Source organism: Drosophila guanche, unplaced genomic scaffold (genome assembly GCF_900245975.1).
Source record: "Drosophila guanche unplaced genomic scaffold, DGUA_6, whole genome shotgun sequence".
Lineage (NCBI taxonomy): Eukaryota > Metazoa > Arthropoda > Insecta > Diptera > Drosophilidae > Drosophila > Drosophila guanche.
This window is the reverse complement of record NW_022995744.1, coordinates 5,682,479-5,697,062: the sequence shown is the minus strand read 5'-3', so window position 1 is coordinate 5,697,062 and position 14,584 is coordinate 5,682,479. Positions and strand designations below refer to the sequence as shown.

The 14,584-nt window shown below is 45.9% G+C and overlaps 8 protein-coding genes across 9 annotated transcripts; 4 read left to right on the top strand and 4 right to left on the bottom strand.

Moving 5' to 3' along the window:
- Positions 1-4,149: 4,149 nt before the first annotated feature.
- Positions 4,150-4,732, bottom strand: LOC117579894 (cuticle protein 70, isoforms A and B-like). Its single transcript, XM_034266031.1, has 2 exons — positions 4,602-4,732; positions 4,150-4,544 (listed from the first exon to the last, which is right to left on the bottom strand). Exons 1-2 carry the CDS (start codon positions 4,611-4,613, stop codon positions 4,203-4,205), a joined length of 354 nt encoding a protein of 117 aa, XP_034121922.1. The 5' UTR covers positions 4,614-4,732; the 3' UTR covers positions 4,150-4,202.
- Positions 4,733-4,939: 207 nt separating this feature from the next.
- On the bottom strand, positions 4,940-5,550 carry LOC117579890 (cuticle protein 38-like). The gene is made up of 2 exons (XM_034266025.1): positions 5,413-5,550; positions 4,940-5,355 (listed from the first exon to the last, which is right to left on the bottom strand). Exons 1-2 carry the CDS (start codon positions 5,422-5,424, stop codon positions 4,969-4,971), a joined length of 399 nt encoding a protein of 132 aa, XP_034121916.1. The 5' UTR covers positions 5,425-5,550; the 3' UTR covers positions 4,940-4,968.
- Positions 5,551-5,727: 177 nt separating this feature from the next.
- Positions 5,728-6,214, top strand: LOC117579893 (cuticle protein 38-like). Its single transcript, XM_034266030.1, has 2 exons — positions 5,728-5,787; positions 5,855-6,214. Exons 1-2 carry the CDS (start codon positions 5,776-5,778, stop codon positions 6,203-6,205), a joined length of 363 nt encoding a protein of 120 aa, XP_034121921.1. The 5' UTR covers positions 5,728-5,775; the 3' UTR covers positions 6,206-6,214.
- A 1,587-nt stretch (positions 6,215-7,801) lies between these two features.
- On the bottom strand, positions 7,802-8,344 carry LOC117579889 (cuticle protein 70, isoforms A and B-like). Its single transcript, XM_034266024.1, has 2 exons — positions 8,286-8,344; positions 7,802-8,218 (listed from the first exon to the last, which is right to left on the bottom strand). The coding sequence occupies exons 1-2, from the start codon at positions 8,295-8,297 to the stop codon at positions 7,817-7,819; spliced, it is 414 nt and encodes a 137-aa protein (XP_034121915.1). The 5' UTR covers positions 8,298-8,344; the 3' UTR covers positions 7,802-7,816.
- A 191-nt stretch (positions 8,345-8,535) lies between these two features.
- On the top strand, positions 8,536-9,112 carry LOC117579895 (cuticle protein 70, isoforms A and B-like). The gene is made up of 2 exons (XM_034266032.1): positions 8,536-8,660; positions 8,718-9,112. The coding sequence occupies exons 1-2, from the start codon at positions 8,649-8,651 to the stop codon at positions 9,057-9,059; spliced, it is 354 nt and encodes a 117-aa protein (XP_034121923.1). The 5' UTR covers positions 8,536-8,648; the 3' UTR covers positions 9,060-9,112.
- A 216-nt stretch (positions 9,113-9,328) lies between these two features.
- Positions 9,329-9,941, top strand: LOC117579891 (cuticle protein 38-like). Its single transcript, XM_034266026.1, has 2 exons — positions 9,329-9,462; positions 9,520-9,941. The coding sequence occupies exons 1-2, from the start codon at positions 9,451-9,453 to the stop codon at positions 9,904-9,906; spliced, it is 399 nt and encodes a 132-aa protein (XP_034121917.1). The 5' UTR covers positions 9,329-9,450; the 3' UTR covers positions 9,907-9,941.
- A 669-nt stretch (positions 9,942-10,610) lies between these two features.
- On the bottom strand, positions 10,611-11,378 carry LOC117579892 (calphotin-like). 2 transcript variants are annotated; one of them, XM_034266028.1, is made up of 3 exons: positions 11,268-11,378; positions 11,028-11,214; positions 10,611-10,968 (listed from the first exon to the last, which is right to left on the bottom strand). In XM_034266028.1, exons 2-3 carry the CDS (start codon positions 11,037-11,039, stop codon positions 10,618-10,620), a joined length of 363 nt encoding a protein of 120 aa, XP_034121919.1. In that variant the 5' UTR covers positions 11,040-11,214; positions 11,268-11,378; the 3' UTR covers positions 10,611-10,617. The 2 variants fall into 2 exon arrangements, with proteins under 2 accessions (XP_034121919.1, XP_034121920.1); XM_034266029.1 differs by having other exon boundaries at positions 11,028-11,378.
- Positions 11,379-12,354: 976 nt separating this feature from the next.
- LOC117579887 (cyclin-dependent kinase inhibitor 1C) lies at positions 12,355-13,000 on the top strand. Its single transcript, XM_034266023.1, has 2 exons — positions 12,355-12,399; positions 12,471-13,000. The coding sequence occupies exons 1-2, from the start codon at positions 12,388-12,390 to the stop codon at positions 12,924-12,926; spliced, it is 468 nt and encodes a 155-aa protein (XP_034121914.1). The 5' UTR covers positions 12,355-12,387; the 3' UTR covers positions 12,927-13,000.
- Positions 13,001-14,584: the final 1,584 nt, after the last annotated feature.

Sequence of the window (14,584 nt, the reverse complement as noted above, 5' to 3'; positions counted from 1 at the left end):
ACTTCTAGCTTTTAGGCTGTTCAGCGACTGAAGAACTATTCTTTTTGCGAAATCTGAGCTCCAGCAAACATTTTCAAAAATTAACGACGCATCTGGCCAAACTAAACAATTGCTAAACTTTAGCCGCCCTCCGCCTTCGCCTTCAACTCTCTTTTTATCCATCGGACAGACAGAGAGACAGGGAGTCTGGAGCAGTTTTTCTATATTTTTTGTGGCACTTGTGTCACTTGGGGGAATTGAACGAAACTTTTATAATTATTAGCAACAAATGAGCAGTGACAGAGCGCTTTTAGCTTGACTGTAACTTTGCCGGCTTCCTCTCCGAATTGGTCTTCTCTCCACTCTCCACTCTCCGTTTTTGTCGCTTCTGCCCAGACAGAAAATCACAAATGATCCCCGCCCCCAATTTAAAAGTTTTAACTACCTGACTGTTGTCTGCACTCTGTACTCCACTCTCTTCTCTCTGCCATTCTCCCATATGGATGTGAAGTATGTGGCTATGTACCCAAAGACAAACGGCAAAAGAAAAAGCGCCCAAATAAAAACCACCTGAAGTTACCTACACAACTCTCACATCTGTGTGGCCAGAAAGTTTTTAATTTTTGATCGCTTTTTGCATGGAGCCCACAATCAGCAGCTAAGGCTCGAGCTAATGCCCAACAAATATATGAACGTTCCCTAAAACTTTCATAGAAATGTAAGCTTATATTCAGATGTTGCTTAGCCAAAAGAAAAGCAACTGCTATAATATTCGAAACATTGTACAACATTAGAAAGCTTTGAAACACTGTTGATTTACATTACAAAATGCGAGAAGTTGTGCGAGGGACATTGCTGAGCCCCTTCCCAGAAGTACCAGCAAAGATCGGCAATCATCATATAATAATTTATTTAATAGTATTTCATTTGTTTTTTCTATAGTATAAGTTTGGTCTTCAGTAACTACCAGCTCGCTTTTGGGCGCACCTGACTGTTCATTTTTGCATGTCTGTGATCGTCACCAAAGCTGCATGCCATGAAAGTGTAGATATATATTGAAAACCTTTCCGAAAAGCATGCTGTAGAGGATTTTAATTGTAATTTTCATATAATATCATTGCAGCCCAGTACCGAAGTCTGCAGAAATATCAAGCAGGGTAAAAAAAATAATATACAATTCCTACTTAACATGTACATATGTTTGTAAGCACTTTAAGCTAAACATTTAATCCGCTTGCACATAATTTTGAACAATTTTTAGCTCCTAAAGTCATAATAGATTTAATACAACACAAATCAGGTTGCATACGCCGCTTCTTTCAATGTGTTGTAGATTAACATCTTCGATAACCCCCAGAACATTTACTTTGTAACAGTTTCTCTCTGTTTTGTACCATTTCTCTTTTTTTGTAACAATTTCTCTGCCCCTGTGCTCTTGCTAGACTAAAATTTCTCTTAAGTCGCAAAGCTCTTAGCAAAGAGCAGTTGCTGAATGGAAAGCAGCGAAAGCTTTCTGTCTGTAGCAGCAGAGCGAATGAACGTAAGGCCGCAGGGCTTTTGGGCTAAAGTTCTGACAGAGATATAGATGTACACATGCACATATATCTTGGCATGTGCTATCTCTGCAGGCAGGAGTCATGGCAGGAATTTAATTCATAACTCGAGTGCCGTGTCCTCGGCCGTATACAGCCAAGGTTAAGTATTGCTGCAACGGCAAACACGTCACTTCTCGAGTCCTGAAGTCCAGAGGCGCAACTCTCGAGCACCGTATCCTGCCTGGCAGATCCCGCACCTCCCGCCTTTTTCCCTCCCCTGCTCCTTCAAACACTTTTCTGGCTCCTTATTTTTATTTGGTCCGCTGCTTGAGCACGAATCTCCCCACCTTAAAAAAGTCGCCCCATCATCCCGATTTCTGTTTCGGAGCATGGATGGACGGGCACCATAAACAATTGCGGGGAAATATAATATTCCCTGGCTCTTTGTTTGTGGGTTGCTTTGTCTTTAATCCCCGCCGAAGAAAAGGGGAATCCTTTTGATTGAAATTCGCCTCTTGCCGGTGGCTGAGGGCAAAGGAACAACAGTCAATTTAGACAAATCACATTGAACCTAAAAAACAGACAGAAGACAAACCACGTACCGCCATAATTAGACCTTGTCACGCCTGGGAAGAGACCAGGAATACCTCCCCACCCTCTCCAAACATGATTTGCATAAACTTGGACGGGGAAATTTTAAAGCCACGCTGACCTCTCGTGTATCAGTCTGCAACCGAAAACCAAAACTCCCCACAAACAAAAACCTTTTTAATTTACACGACACGTTCCTCGAGTCGCATTTTTTGTCCAGTGGGACACTCTTCACTCTTCTCTGCTGGGCAACAGCAACACCTTCAACGGCAATAAGGCCGAAAGCAATGCAAGAAATATTGAAGCAATCAAAAATGTAAATGTCACTACGTGAATTGTCGAATGGTAGCAGGGCTAAAAAGCAAATCCTTCCCTTCCCTCAGAATTCAGAACTCAGAACTGCCCTTGGGGCTTCTCTTCTCTAAGTGGGCGGTCCGATAAATCTGCTTTAATTTATACACATACAAATGTTTTTGTTGCTTGCCTATTTATCGCAAAAAGTTAATTGCCAGCCCGTGCTCTCTATTAATCATATTCTGTAATTTGTTGAGCCTAATTAGCCATATAGATGGCCAACCGGGGGGCAATATTTCCCATGAGATAGGCCCTAAGCCATGGCCTGCCTTGCGCATCATTAGCGAGGGTCCGAGCAGTCTTGTGGCACTGCTGTTGCGTGAGGTCAGTATTAATTAAATAAGGAATGCTATCAATACTACGTTAACTTCTTTTGCAATCGATGCAATATTTGAGGGCCAAAATATTCGAAGTGTTGCCTTGTGGAGAGTGGAAAATAGACCAAAGCTCCAAAACGAACCAAAACTTTCAGGGTTCATCGCCGTAGCGCTCTGCTTGAACCCCACTGCTTCAGGCTTTCGCGGGGAACTGCTTCAGGTCTCTGCAGCTCACTGCTTGATCGCTTTCTTGGCGAAATTAAGCGGTGCAAGCACAATTCTGACCTCTTTCTCCAACATAGCCTTGTCTTTGCGTTTCGTCAACCCATATTTCCATTTCCGAATAATTAAATTAAGCGACATATAGGAAAATAATCTTATCCGACTGTGCATCGACCCGTGTGTTGTGCTCAGTGGTGGCATCTGCATCAGGTTCCGTGTTGCAAGCAAGTCAAACTTTAAGCGAAGTGTAGCCTGGCCATTATTCAGCCATTTCGTGTCTTGTCGACAAACAAAATTAACAACCAGCAGAAAACATCTACAAACAGACACAACACACATACAGAGAGGAACGAGAAGCATAAGCCACTCATAAAGTTTCGTAACTAGGCTGACTCCGAATCTGAATCTGAACCTAAATCTGGTTTCCATACTGCCGGAGGAACTTCATTTGCGTTTCTTGTCGGCTTTTTTGCTTCTGTCCCAACATGCGCGCCATTTTTTAATGCACAATTCGTGTAGTGCTGGGAGATTTTCGCTGTACGACTGCCTGCTTCCACTCTCCATGGACTCCCCGTCGTGTGCCTCGTTGTGTTGCTTGTTTTGGCCATTAACAGCAATTACAAAATGGCAAACAAAAACCTGTCAACAAACAAAATTAGGGCGTGGACGCTGGGCAAGGGCAAACTTTTAATTATTTAGACGAGCAAACGCAAAAGTCGCCTTGTCACTTTTTATTATGTATTTTTTTTCGCTGTTGCAGATGTAGTTATTTCTCAGAGGTAAACTTAATTATGCAGCGATTTCTGTCTCCTTATTTGCAATTTTCGGCTTTTGTAATCACAAGCTCTGCAACGACTTGCGACTTATCAAATTTAAGGAGATCCAAACAGACAGCGCCTACGGTGGCATGTGTGCCTGTCGCAGGCGATAACATATGCCAGGGATTGTTTCGGCTTCCCCTCTGCCTTTTGGCAGCTGCTGGCAAGCCGCTCCCCTTTATGTGTGCGCGCAAAGCCAAAATGGCCATTTAAATTGTTCATCTATGCATGAAATTCGCACTGAAAGCGTTTCAGATAAGCGGAAACTAACAAATACCCAGAGCCACAGAGCGCAGGGAGCAGGAGAAATGGAAAAAAGGCGGATCTTTGGCAGTTCAGGCGGTAATCGGTCACCGAGAGCTTTATTCAAGACGACACAGGCAGACTTACAGGAACAAAGGCGAGGAGTAGGCCAGCTGAGGGTAAGCAGCGTTGTAGGCCAAAGGAGCAGCCACAGGAGCAGTGGCATACTTGGCAATCACTGGAGCGGCCAGAGGGGCAGCGGCATACTTGGCGATCACAGGAGCAGCCAGAGGAGCAGCAACTGGAGCGATCACGGGAGCAGCAGCGATTCCATTATAGTTCCTGGCAAACACCTGGCTACTGGTGGCGGTAACAACTGGAGCAGGTGCAGCAACGAAGGCAGCGGGAGCGGTATAGGCCAGAGGAGCACTCAGGAAGCCGGGCTTGGCAGAGGCGCAGGCCAGGATGGCGAGGAAAACAGCAGCCTGCAAATGGCAATGCATAAGGAGACAGATTCACAATCTGAAGAAGTTCATACTCACGAATTTGAACATCTTGTTGGGTTGTTGTGATTAGCTCGGAAACTTGAACTTGTCTGATGTCGCTTAACAATATCCAGGGCGATATTTATACCATGGCTACAATGACTCGTCTGCACTTAAACTACGACTTTGACCTCGCATTTAGTGGCAAATTCGACATGCTATACATTCAAGAGAAGGAAACACCGCAAAGTGCAAGTGAAGCGGGCCAGGCATGGCATTTAAATGAACCACATAAGCGTATTCGAACTCGTACTCCCACTTGTTGTGGACATAAGTTGCAGACAGACTTTGGGTATAAATAAGCCGAGCTAACGGCAGTGGATATCAAACGCAANAAATTCGGATTTTGTTTATTCAAAGGTTCTTACAACAGAACTGGTGCGTGGGCAGGAAATGCGTTATAGGCCAGAGGGGACGAGTAAGCCAGAGGCGAGGAGTATGCAAGAGGAGCCGAATGGTAGGCCAAAGGAGCAGCCACAGGAGCAGCGGCATACTTGGCAATCAATGGAGCGGCCAGAGGGGCAGCGGCATACTTGGCGATCACAGGAGCAGCCAGAGGAGCGGCAACTGGAGCGATCACGGGAGCAGCAGCGATTCCATTATAGTTCCTGGCAAACACCTGGCTACTGGTGGCGGTAACAACTGGAGCAGGTGCAGCAACGAAGGCAGCGGGAGCGGTATAGGCCAGAGGAGCACTCAGGAAGCCGGGCTTGGCAGAGGCGCAGGCCAGGATGGCGAGGAAAACAGCAGCCTGCAAATGGCAATGCATAAGGAGACAGATTCACAATCTGAAGAAGTTCATACTCACGAATTTGAACATCTTGTTGGGTTGTTGTGATTAGCTCGGAAACTTGAACTTGTCTGATGTCGCTTAACAATATCCAGGGCGATATTTATACCATGGCTACAATGACTCGTCTGCACTTAAACTACGACTTTGACCTCGCATTTAGTGGCAAATTCGACATGCTATACATTCAAGAGAAGGAAACACCGCAAAGTGCAAGTGAAGCGGGCCAGGCATGGCATTTAAATGAACCACATAAGCGTATTCGAACTCGTACTCCCACTTGTTGTGGACATAAGTTGCAGACAGACTTTGGGTATAAATAAGCCGAGCTAACGGCAGTGGATATCAAACGCAATCATCCCTCGAAGAAGCAACATCAACATGTTCAAATACGTAAGTTCTTCCTGAAAGAATGCGGGATGAAGCAATATAATGCAACATCTTTCTCTTCCACTTGCAGGCTGCTGTCATCCTCTCCATCCTGGCCTGCGCCTCCGCCAAACCCGGTTTCCTGAGTGCTCCTCTGGCCTACAGCGCCCTTCCTGCTGCTGTCGTTGCTGCACCTGCTCCAGTTGTCACCGCCACCAGTAGCCAGGTGTTTGCCAGGAACTACAATGGAATCGCCACAGCTCCAGTGATCGCTCCAGTTGCTGCTCCTCTGGCCGCTCCAGTGATCGCCAAGTATGGCGCTGCTCCTTTGGCTGCTCCGTTGGCCTACAACGCTGCTCCTCTTGCCTACACCTCGCCTCTGGCTTACTCAGCTCCTCTAGCCTATAACACCTTTCCTGCCCACGCACCTGTTCTGTTGTAAGATTCTAGAATGAACCATAAAAATCTCTTAAGTCCATAATTACCAGCGTCTCATCTGTCGGCTATTAAGTGAATCATCAGTTGTCTGGGGTGAATCCCATACACGAAGGCAGCTACTGTCCACTCGCACTCCGTTTCTCCCGCGTGCATGCAGATCACGTAGCCAGCGGACGAGTTATTTAGTCAGTGGTGGCCGCTGCTGAATGCGTGACATTAAAGAGTGACCAAAGAGTTGTTTTTGTAAGGTTTTCTTTGCACGAACCTTTAACTAGGCCAAGGTCGCTGGGTCCCAAACGATATTTAAAGTGCAATGAACTTTCCAGCCGTTTGTGCCTGTTGGAAAATGGCCTCTTTGACAGCGATCTACATACAATAGATTTTGCTGTGGACAGTGACCAAACACCAGCTCGCCTCGCACAAACGTTCGCTCTCTTGGATTAGGATAGGGAGAATACGAAAGTAAAAGTGCAATGAGATAGCGATTACGAAGTTCTGTTGAGGGAGAGCCTTGGAATGTTCTTTACGTAGTAGTTTGTACATTCCATGCTGTTCATTCTCTCCTTATAGTTTGCATTGTTCCTTACCTCTCCAACCGCACCCAGGTGTGCTGCACTTCTTCTCATCATTCACCGTTGCAAGTCATCACTCATCAAACGCGCTCTCTTGATGTAGGAAAGGGTGAACACAAAATTCAAAGTCAAATGAGAGAGCATGGAATGTTCTAGAAACTAAGCTTCCCACGCACTCAAAGCTGCGCCGCTCGCTCGCTCGGCACAAGCAAAGGTGAAAAATCCATCGGGTAAATTATCGCGCAGTGGGGCAGTGCAGTGTTGTGAGGCACCAATTCAAAGAACAAATCTCATAAAATATTTGTGGTCCAGATTGGTGGCCACCGTCGGCAAAATGGCAAACAAAAACATGAATTTTCAGTCCAGTTATACCAAAGCTTTTATGAATCTATCCAAAATATGCGCTCTTATTGAAATATGCTTGGAATTAGATTACTTTCTTTGGTTGTGGCGGTGCGATTTCGTATCTATTTGTTTCGTAACTCTTTATTTCGAAAATTCGAGGACGAAAAATGGCGATCCAGCCAAAGCATCTATGAGAGATATGCACATCGTTGTTACAAATATGTGGATTGAATGATAAAGAATATAGTAAGTTTGAGACTGTCCAGTAGCCGGTCAGTGAGCAAAAAAAAGGCTTCTCGCTGCCTTCTGGCCATCAAAGCATTCAATGAACCTCAACAAACTAAATATCAAAACCTAGAATATTAAATATCGTATCCTGTTTCCAAGGTTACAGGTCACTGTTCGACCTTGAAATTATTGCAAGCTGTATACAAAAACTGACCAAATAAATTTGCACCAAAAAATAAATTACGGACAATTAAATATTACATACAATGGACACCAGCTGCTGTCAGTGCTGACAACAATATTTCTTTCAATTACGTGACTTGCATTAGAAAGTCTTTAAGCTTGAGAGCTGTTTCTGGGGCCTTTGTTGAAATGAAACCGTTTAGTTCAATTAGCAGAGTCCGATGTCCCTCTCAGAATTCAGCGAAGTCGAAGTTTCTTAAATTCGTATTTTGTTTATTGAAAAGTTCTTACAACAGAACTGGTGCGTGGGCAGGAAATGCGTTATAGGCCAGAGGGGACGAGTAAGCCAGAGGACTGGCCAGATGCGAGGTGTAGGCAAGAGGAGCAGCGTTGTAGGCCAACGGAGCAGCCAAAGGAGCAGCGGCATACTTGGCGATCACAGGAGCAGCCAAAGGAGCAGCGGCATACTTGGCGATCACTGGAGCGGCCAGAGGAGCAGCAACTGGAGCGATCACTGGAGCTGTGGCGATTCCATTGTAGTTCCTGGCAAACACCTGGCTACTGGTGGCGGTGACAACTGGAGCAGGAGCAGCAACGACAGCAGCAGGAAGGGCGCTGTAGGCCAGAGGAGCACTCAGGAAACCGGGTTTGGCGGAGGCGCAGGCCAGGATGGAGAGGATGACAGCGGCCTGCAAGTGGAAGAGAAAGATGTTGCATTATATTGCTTCATCCCGCATTCTTTCAGGAAGAACTTACGTATTTGAACATGTTGATGTTGCTTCTTCGAGGGATGATTGCGTTTGATATCCACTGCCGTTAGCTCGGCTTATTTATACCCAAAGTCTGTCTGCAACTTATGTCCACAACAAGTGGGAGTACGAGTTCGAATACGCTTATGTGGTTCATTTAAATGCCATGCCTGGCCCGCTTCACTTGCACTTTGCGGTGTTTCCTTCTCTTGAATGTATAGCATGTCGAATTTGCCACTAAATGCGAGGTCAAAGTCGTAGTTTAAGTGCAGACGAGTCATTGTAGCCATGGTATAAATATCGCCCTGGATATTGTTAAGCGACATCAGACAAGTTCAAGTTTCCGAGCTAATCACAACAACCCAACAAGATGTTCAAATTCGTGAGTATGAACTTCTTCAGATTGTGAATCTGTCTCCTTATGCATTGCCATTTGCAGGCTGCTGTTTTCCTCGCCATCCTGGCCTGCGCCTCTGCCAAGCCCGGCTTCCTGAGTGCTCCTCTGGCCTATACCGCTCCCGCTGCCTTCGTTGCTGCACCTGCTCCAGTTGTCACCGCCACCAGTAGCCAGGTGTTTGCCAGGAACTATAATGGAATCGCTGCTGCTCCCGTGATCGCTCCAGTTGCTGCTCCTCTGGCTGCTCCTGTGATCGCCAAGTATGCCGCTGCCCCTCTGGCCGCTCCAGTGATTGCCAAGTATGCCACTGCTCCTGTGGCTGCTCCTTTGGCCTACAACGCTGCTTACCCTCAGCTGGCCTACTCCTCGCCTTTGTTCCTGTAAGTCTGCCTGTGTCGTCTTGAATAAAGCTCTCGGTGACCGATTACCGCCTGAACTGCCAAAGATCCGCCTTTTTTNATATCCACTGCCGTTAGCTCGGCTTATTTATACCCAAAGTCTGTCTGCAACTTATGTCCACAACAAGTGGGAGTACGAGTTCGAATACGCTTATGTGGTTCATTTAAATGCCATGCCTGGCCCGCTTCACTTGCACTTTGCGGTGTTTCCTTCTCTTGAATGTATAGCATGTCGAATTTGCCACTAAATGCGAGGTCAAAGTCGTAGTTTAAGTGCAGACGAGTCATTGTAGCCATGGTATAAATATCGCCCTGGATATTGTTAAGCGACATCAGACAAGTTCAAGTTTCCGAGCTAATCACAACAACCCAACAAGATGTTCAAATTCGTGAGTATGAACTTCTTCAGATTGTGAATCTGTCTCCTTATGCATTGCCATTTGCAGGCTGCTGTTTTCCTCGCCATCCTGGCCTGCGCCTCTGCCAAGCCCGGCTTCCTGAGTGCTCCTCTGGCCTATACCGCTCCCGCTGCCTTCGTTGCTGCACCTGCTCCAGTTGTCACCGCCACCAGTAGCCAGGTGTTTGCCAGGAACTATAATGGAATCGCTGCTGCTCCCGTGATCGCTCCAGTTGCCGCTCCTCTGGCTGCTCCTGTGATCGCCAAGTATGCCGCTGCCCCTCTGGCCGCTCCATTGATTGCCAAGTATGCCGCTGCTCCTGTGGCTGCTCCTTTGGCCTACCATTCGGCTCCTCTTGCATACTCCTCGCCTCTGGCTTACTCGTCCCCTCTGGCCTATAACGCATTTCCTGCCCACGCACCAGTTCTGTTGTAAGAACCTTTGAATAAACAAAATCCGAATTTAAGAAACTTCGACTTTGCTGTGTTTTGAGAGGGACATCGGACTTTTCTAAATGGATTTAACGGTAGCATTCAAACAAAGGCCCGACAAACAGCTCTCCAGCTCGAAGACTTTCTAATGCAAGTCATGTAAAGAAAATAAAAATTATTGTCAGCATGGACAGCAGCTGGTGTCCATTGTTCGTACCATTCAATTGTCCAAAATTGATTTGTTTTGCAGATGTAGTTTTATTTGTTCAGCTATTGGTAAGTTGCTGCCACTATGTCACGGTCGAAGGATACCCTCTGACCTTCATATTTTTCATAATTTGTATGAAAGGAATTGGAATTTCGTTGTTGCGTTGTTGCGTTGTTTGTTCGCCCTCTGACCGTGAACTTGTATAACCCCCCAAATGGGACAATCAACTGGCAGGCAGTCTCAATGGATAAAATAGTCTAGACATTGTGATGCAGGCGAGCTAAGAGACTGATGGGATGGGTACAACACGTTTAATATTTGAATGGCTCTTTCATATTTTCCTGGGAACACCCATTGGGTCCAACAATACTCTGTTTCAACCACTGTCCGAATAAATTGGGAGTGGCAATCAATGGCATTAGCGGCATTTCTCGGTAAAAGAACTTGAATTATTTGTTTTGCTTAGAAAGTTTAATTATATTTCAATACTATCACAGAGAAACAGCCTTAAAAATAGATTGGTTGAGGTGCAGTGGCGTAGCCCAAGGGCGTTGTGTAGTGCAATGGAGCAGCAGCAGCATATTTGGCAATCAGAGGAGCCGCAAAGGGCGAGATTATGCGAGTGGCAACTGGTGCCACGGCCTTGACAACCGGAACTGGAGCTGCCACCGGCACAGAGGCAATTACGGGCGCCGCAGCAATGCCATTGAAGTTTCTGGCTATCAACTGGCTGCTGGTTGCGGTCACCACTGGAGCAGGTGCAGCTAACAGTGGTGCGGGTGCAGCTAACAGTTGGGCGGACAGAAGATGACCTGGCTTGCCGGCAACGCAGGCGATGAGAGCGCAAATGACAATTACCTAGGAAGACAGAATAAGATGATGACTTGACTCGTAGAAGAGTGCTCTCCTTCACTTACGTATTTGAACATATTGGTTTGGTTCAGGTATGAGTTTGTGGCTTCTTGAGGAGGGAAAATGTGTTTGATGCCCGGCCGTCGTATTCGATTTATTTTTATAGCAAATCGACAAAGCGAACGTGACGGAGGGAGCCCAGGAAATTAGCATTCAGAGCGTACGACTCCACGGTTAGCTGTAATAAGTGCGCTGTTGCGTGGCTATATCTACGCGTTTACAAGGTGCAAAAACTATTGACTTACAGGTGCTTTGCATAGAATTTTCGGTTGCATGTGAAGCAAAGTCAGGGCTTCAGGAAATGTTCTTAAAAAGCGGGTTTTATTGGCGCTGAAATGTCAGACAATAATTTTCAGCAATTTCTAATTCATTTAATCAAATATGAAAGATATGAAAAAGTCAATGTGTCGTCTACTTACTGCTGTTTTCCTAACAAGCTATTTCTGCTCTACCTTTTATTCACCTTTAGTGCAAATGAAGCCATTTAATCTATCTTTCTCTAAACAAACCCCCCAAAGGGTCACTCAACTCTCAGGTGAAATACCTAAAAACCGCATCCAACCTTGACCCGAATTGTGCAAATAAATAATATTATAATGTCACCCACTAGCCCGCCCCCCAGATTGGGTATCGTGCTCCATCCTGGAGTCATTCATGCGTGTGTGTGTGTACTTTCTGCTGACCAACGTTTGTGGCCAGGGACGTGCTCAAAATGCTTAATTGGCCAGGTTCCATGGGACTGTCAACAGGTACATGTCTCCCTCTCTTTGTCTTTGGCCAATCTGTAAGCGCCTCGGGCCAAAGACAAAGGGTCCATGGGTGAAATATTTTCACTTGAATTATTGTTATCACTATTTTGTTACATACCAGAGCTGGCAGCTAATAAATATCCAGTGGATAGAAGACTGACCCAAAGGAAAGAGTTACAAATGCTGGGCAAAAGACATAATATTTAGTTCAAAGTGGAAGCATTTTTCCATTTCGATTAACCTACTTTAATCATTATATGGATGCCATCAACCAAATGCGGAGTGCACTCCCTGCTCTTCCAATACAAATTTCTGTATAATTAGCCACTGTGGTTGACTGCAGCTGTCCAAGTACGTTATTTGGCTGCCCTTCGGGTTTTATGTTGTCCCTCAAAGACCTAATCCAAGCAACGAACCACCAACTAATATTTGCCGACACTTATAATGGGCCAATGGTCACGTCGCTGCCAGAATTTCAAGTAGCCCAGCGGTTCGCCCACGTTTTGGTATAAATATGCCAGGGGCTGCCATCACTTGTCATCAGTCAGCGCTTCGCTCTCCAACCGACAAAACCAAACCCAAGCCAAACCAAAAACAAATCAAAATACCCTCCAAAATGTTCAAATACGTAAGTAGTCTTGACGCATTTTGTGTGCTTTTGATGACTAACTAATGGAATTCCTACATCATCGTATACAGGCCGTTGTAATCTGTGCTCTGATTGCCTGTGTGGCCGCCAAGCCGGGACTTCTCCATGCTCCACTGGCCGCTCCTCTGTTTGCTGCTCCTGCGCCCGTTGTTACGGCAGCCAGCAGTCAGGTGGTGGCCAGGACCTTCAATGGCATTGCGACGGCTCCAGTGATTGCCCAAGTGCCCGTGGCTCCTGCACCAGTGCCAGTTCCCGTGGTTAGGACTGTGGCAGCTCCGTTTGCTGCACCTCTGGCTGCTCCTTTGCCGGCACCCATCGTCCGAGCAGCACCCTTTGCAGCTCAATATGCCGCTCCCTTCGGAACTCCCTTCGCCGCCCCCCTTGCAGCACCCTACACGGCTCCCTTTGCCCATCCCTATGGAGCACCTGTCATTGCCAAATACTCGGCACCCCTGGCCTATGCACCAGCACCGCTGAACTATGCTGCTGCGCCCGCTCTGTGGTAGAATTAACCAACCATCGTGTGCCCCATCGTGTGTGTTCAATGACTGATAGCCCGTAATAAAAATCGTTTCAATTGGTTAACAAAAAATTGCTTCCATTGTTTGTCCAGGCCACAAGATTGCTCTGGTTTTCCGTGAGAGAAAGTGTATCCTGAAAGGAAACTACATCCCGCTGTAGCTTAAGAATAAGCTAAACCAACAATGAATCGAAATTCCATTCAATTCTTTTTTGCAGGAGCATTCAGATGGTGGTTTAATTATCGCTTGTCTGATTGCTGGGATTCCTCTTTGAAAGTCAAGGAAGAGCATTCAATTGGGAGCTTCTGCCACTTTTAGTTTTCATCATTCATTCATTCTTTTTTCTCTAAAGCCCCGTCTCGGGGTCCCTTCCACAGGGACCAGGAACCATGTAGAGTCAATCGTTTGTGTCGCGTCGTCGGGTCTTATTCGGGTCATTTGTGTTCCATTGTCCACAGTGGCCCAGTCTCACCCTCCCTCACGTAGACAGTTTCTTAAAACGAATTATGCCACATGAGGCAGTGTGGGAGTGATGGTGGTGGTGGGTCACCAGGTTATGTGAGAGGACTCCGGCTCCTGCAAGAAAATCGTTTTTCATTCCCTTTTCATCGGCATTGGCCATTCATTTGGCTTTGGCAAACAATGAAGGAGGCGAAGCGCACTGAATGACCAATAAATGTTCAACTATATTTTCTAGGTTCCTTTCATCAGAATTTAAACTTGAAGTTTTCCGCAACAGCGGCAGGAGAAAAGGAAATTGGGAAAAGTAATGCAAAGTAGAAAGCGAAAACTTAAACAGCCAGAGAGATAAGAGAAAAACATACACGCAATTTCTCTCTTCTCTCTAGGCGGGGAGGAGGCTGTGAGTTTTCCATGTCGACGCTGGTTGATTTTCAACAGCAGCGCAAACGCAGCAAAGTTTATCCTCAATTAAACTTTTTGTTGTTGCGGAAAATTGCGCTTGAAGTTGGCTCCACATCTGTCTATGTGTGCGTAACATGTGCTTATGTGTGGCTTTGTGTGTCTGTGTAGGCCCACGACGTCCCATTCTGAACCTCTACCGCAATCCTCTTCCCATCTTATCACGCTCCCGCACCCATTTCCATTTCCATCCTCATCTTCATTTGTTGGCTTAACTTTTAACTCCACTTGCCTTTATTTTCGGGCCAAGTTTATTGTTGTTGCTCATCTGTTCGGCACAATTTTTCGGTAATTTCCGCCCTTGTCTATAGAAAAAGTACCTCCACAAGCACTTAAACCATTCCCCATTACTCTCCTTTCCTTGTGGATGGCCTGGGGAATGGCTTTGGTCCCAACCATCTCTCAACCTTAGAATTTCATTAGCCTTCGCTTCGTATGCGTTTTAATTTGTTGCATCATTGCCTTGTCGAGTTTTCTCTTTTAATTGATCCAATATCAAGTTCTGGGACTTCTTCAAGCCGTACTTCTTCATTACCAGGCCAAAAAGTTTTTAATGCATATTTTCAAGTAATTACCAAGACTTTTTCATTAGGTTCTGCCGCAGGTTTTTGGCGGTTTATTTGTGGCTGCGGCTGCGGTGCATTGGAGTTCATTAGAAGATGGGAGATAAATCAATATATATAGATACGGGATATGGATATTATTCACAATCTGTTACATCA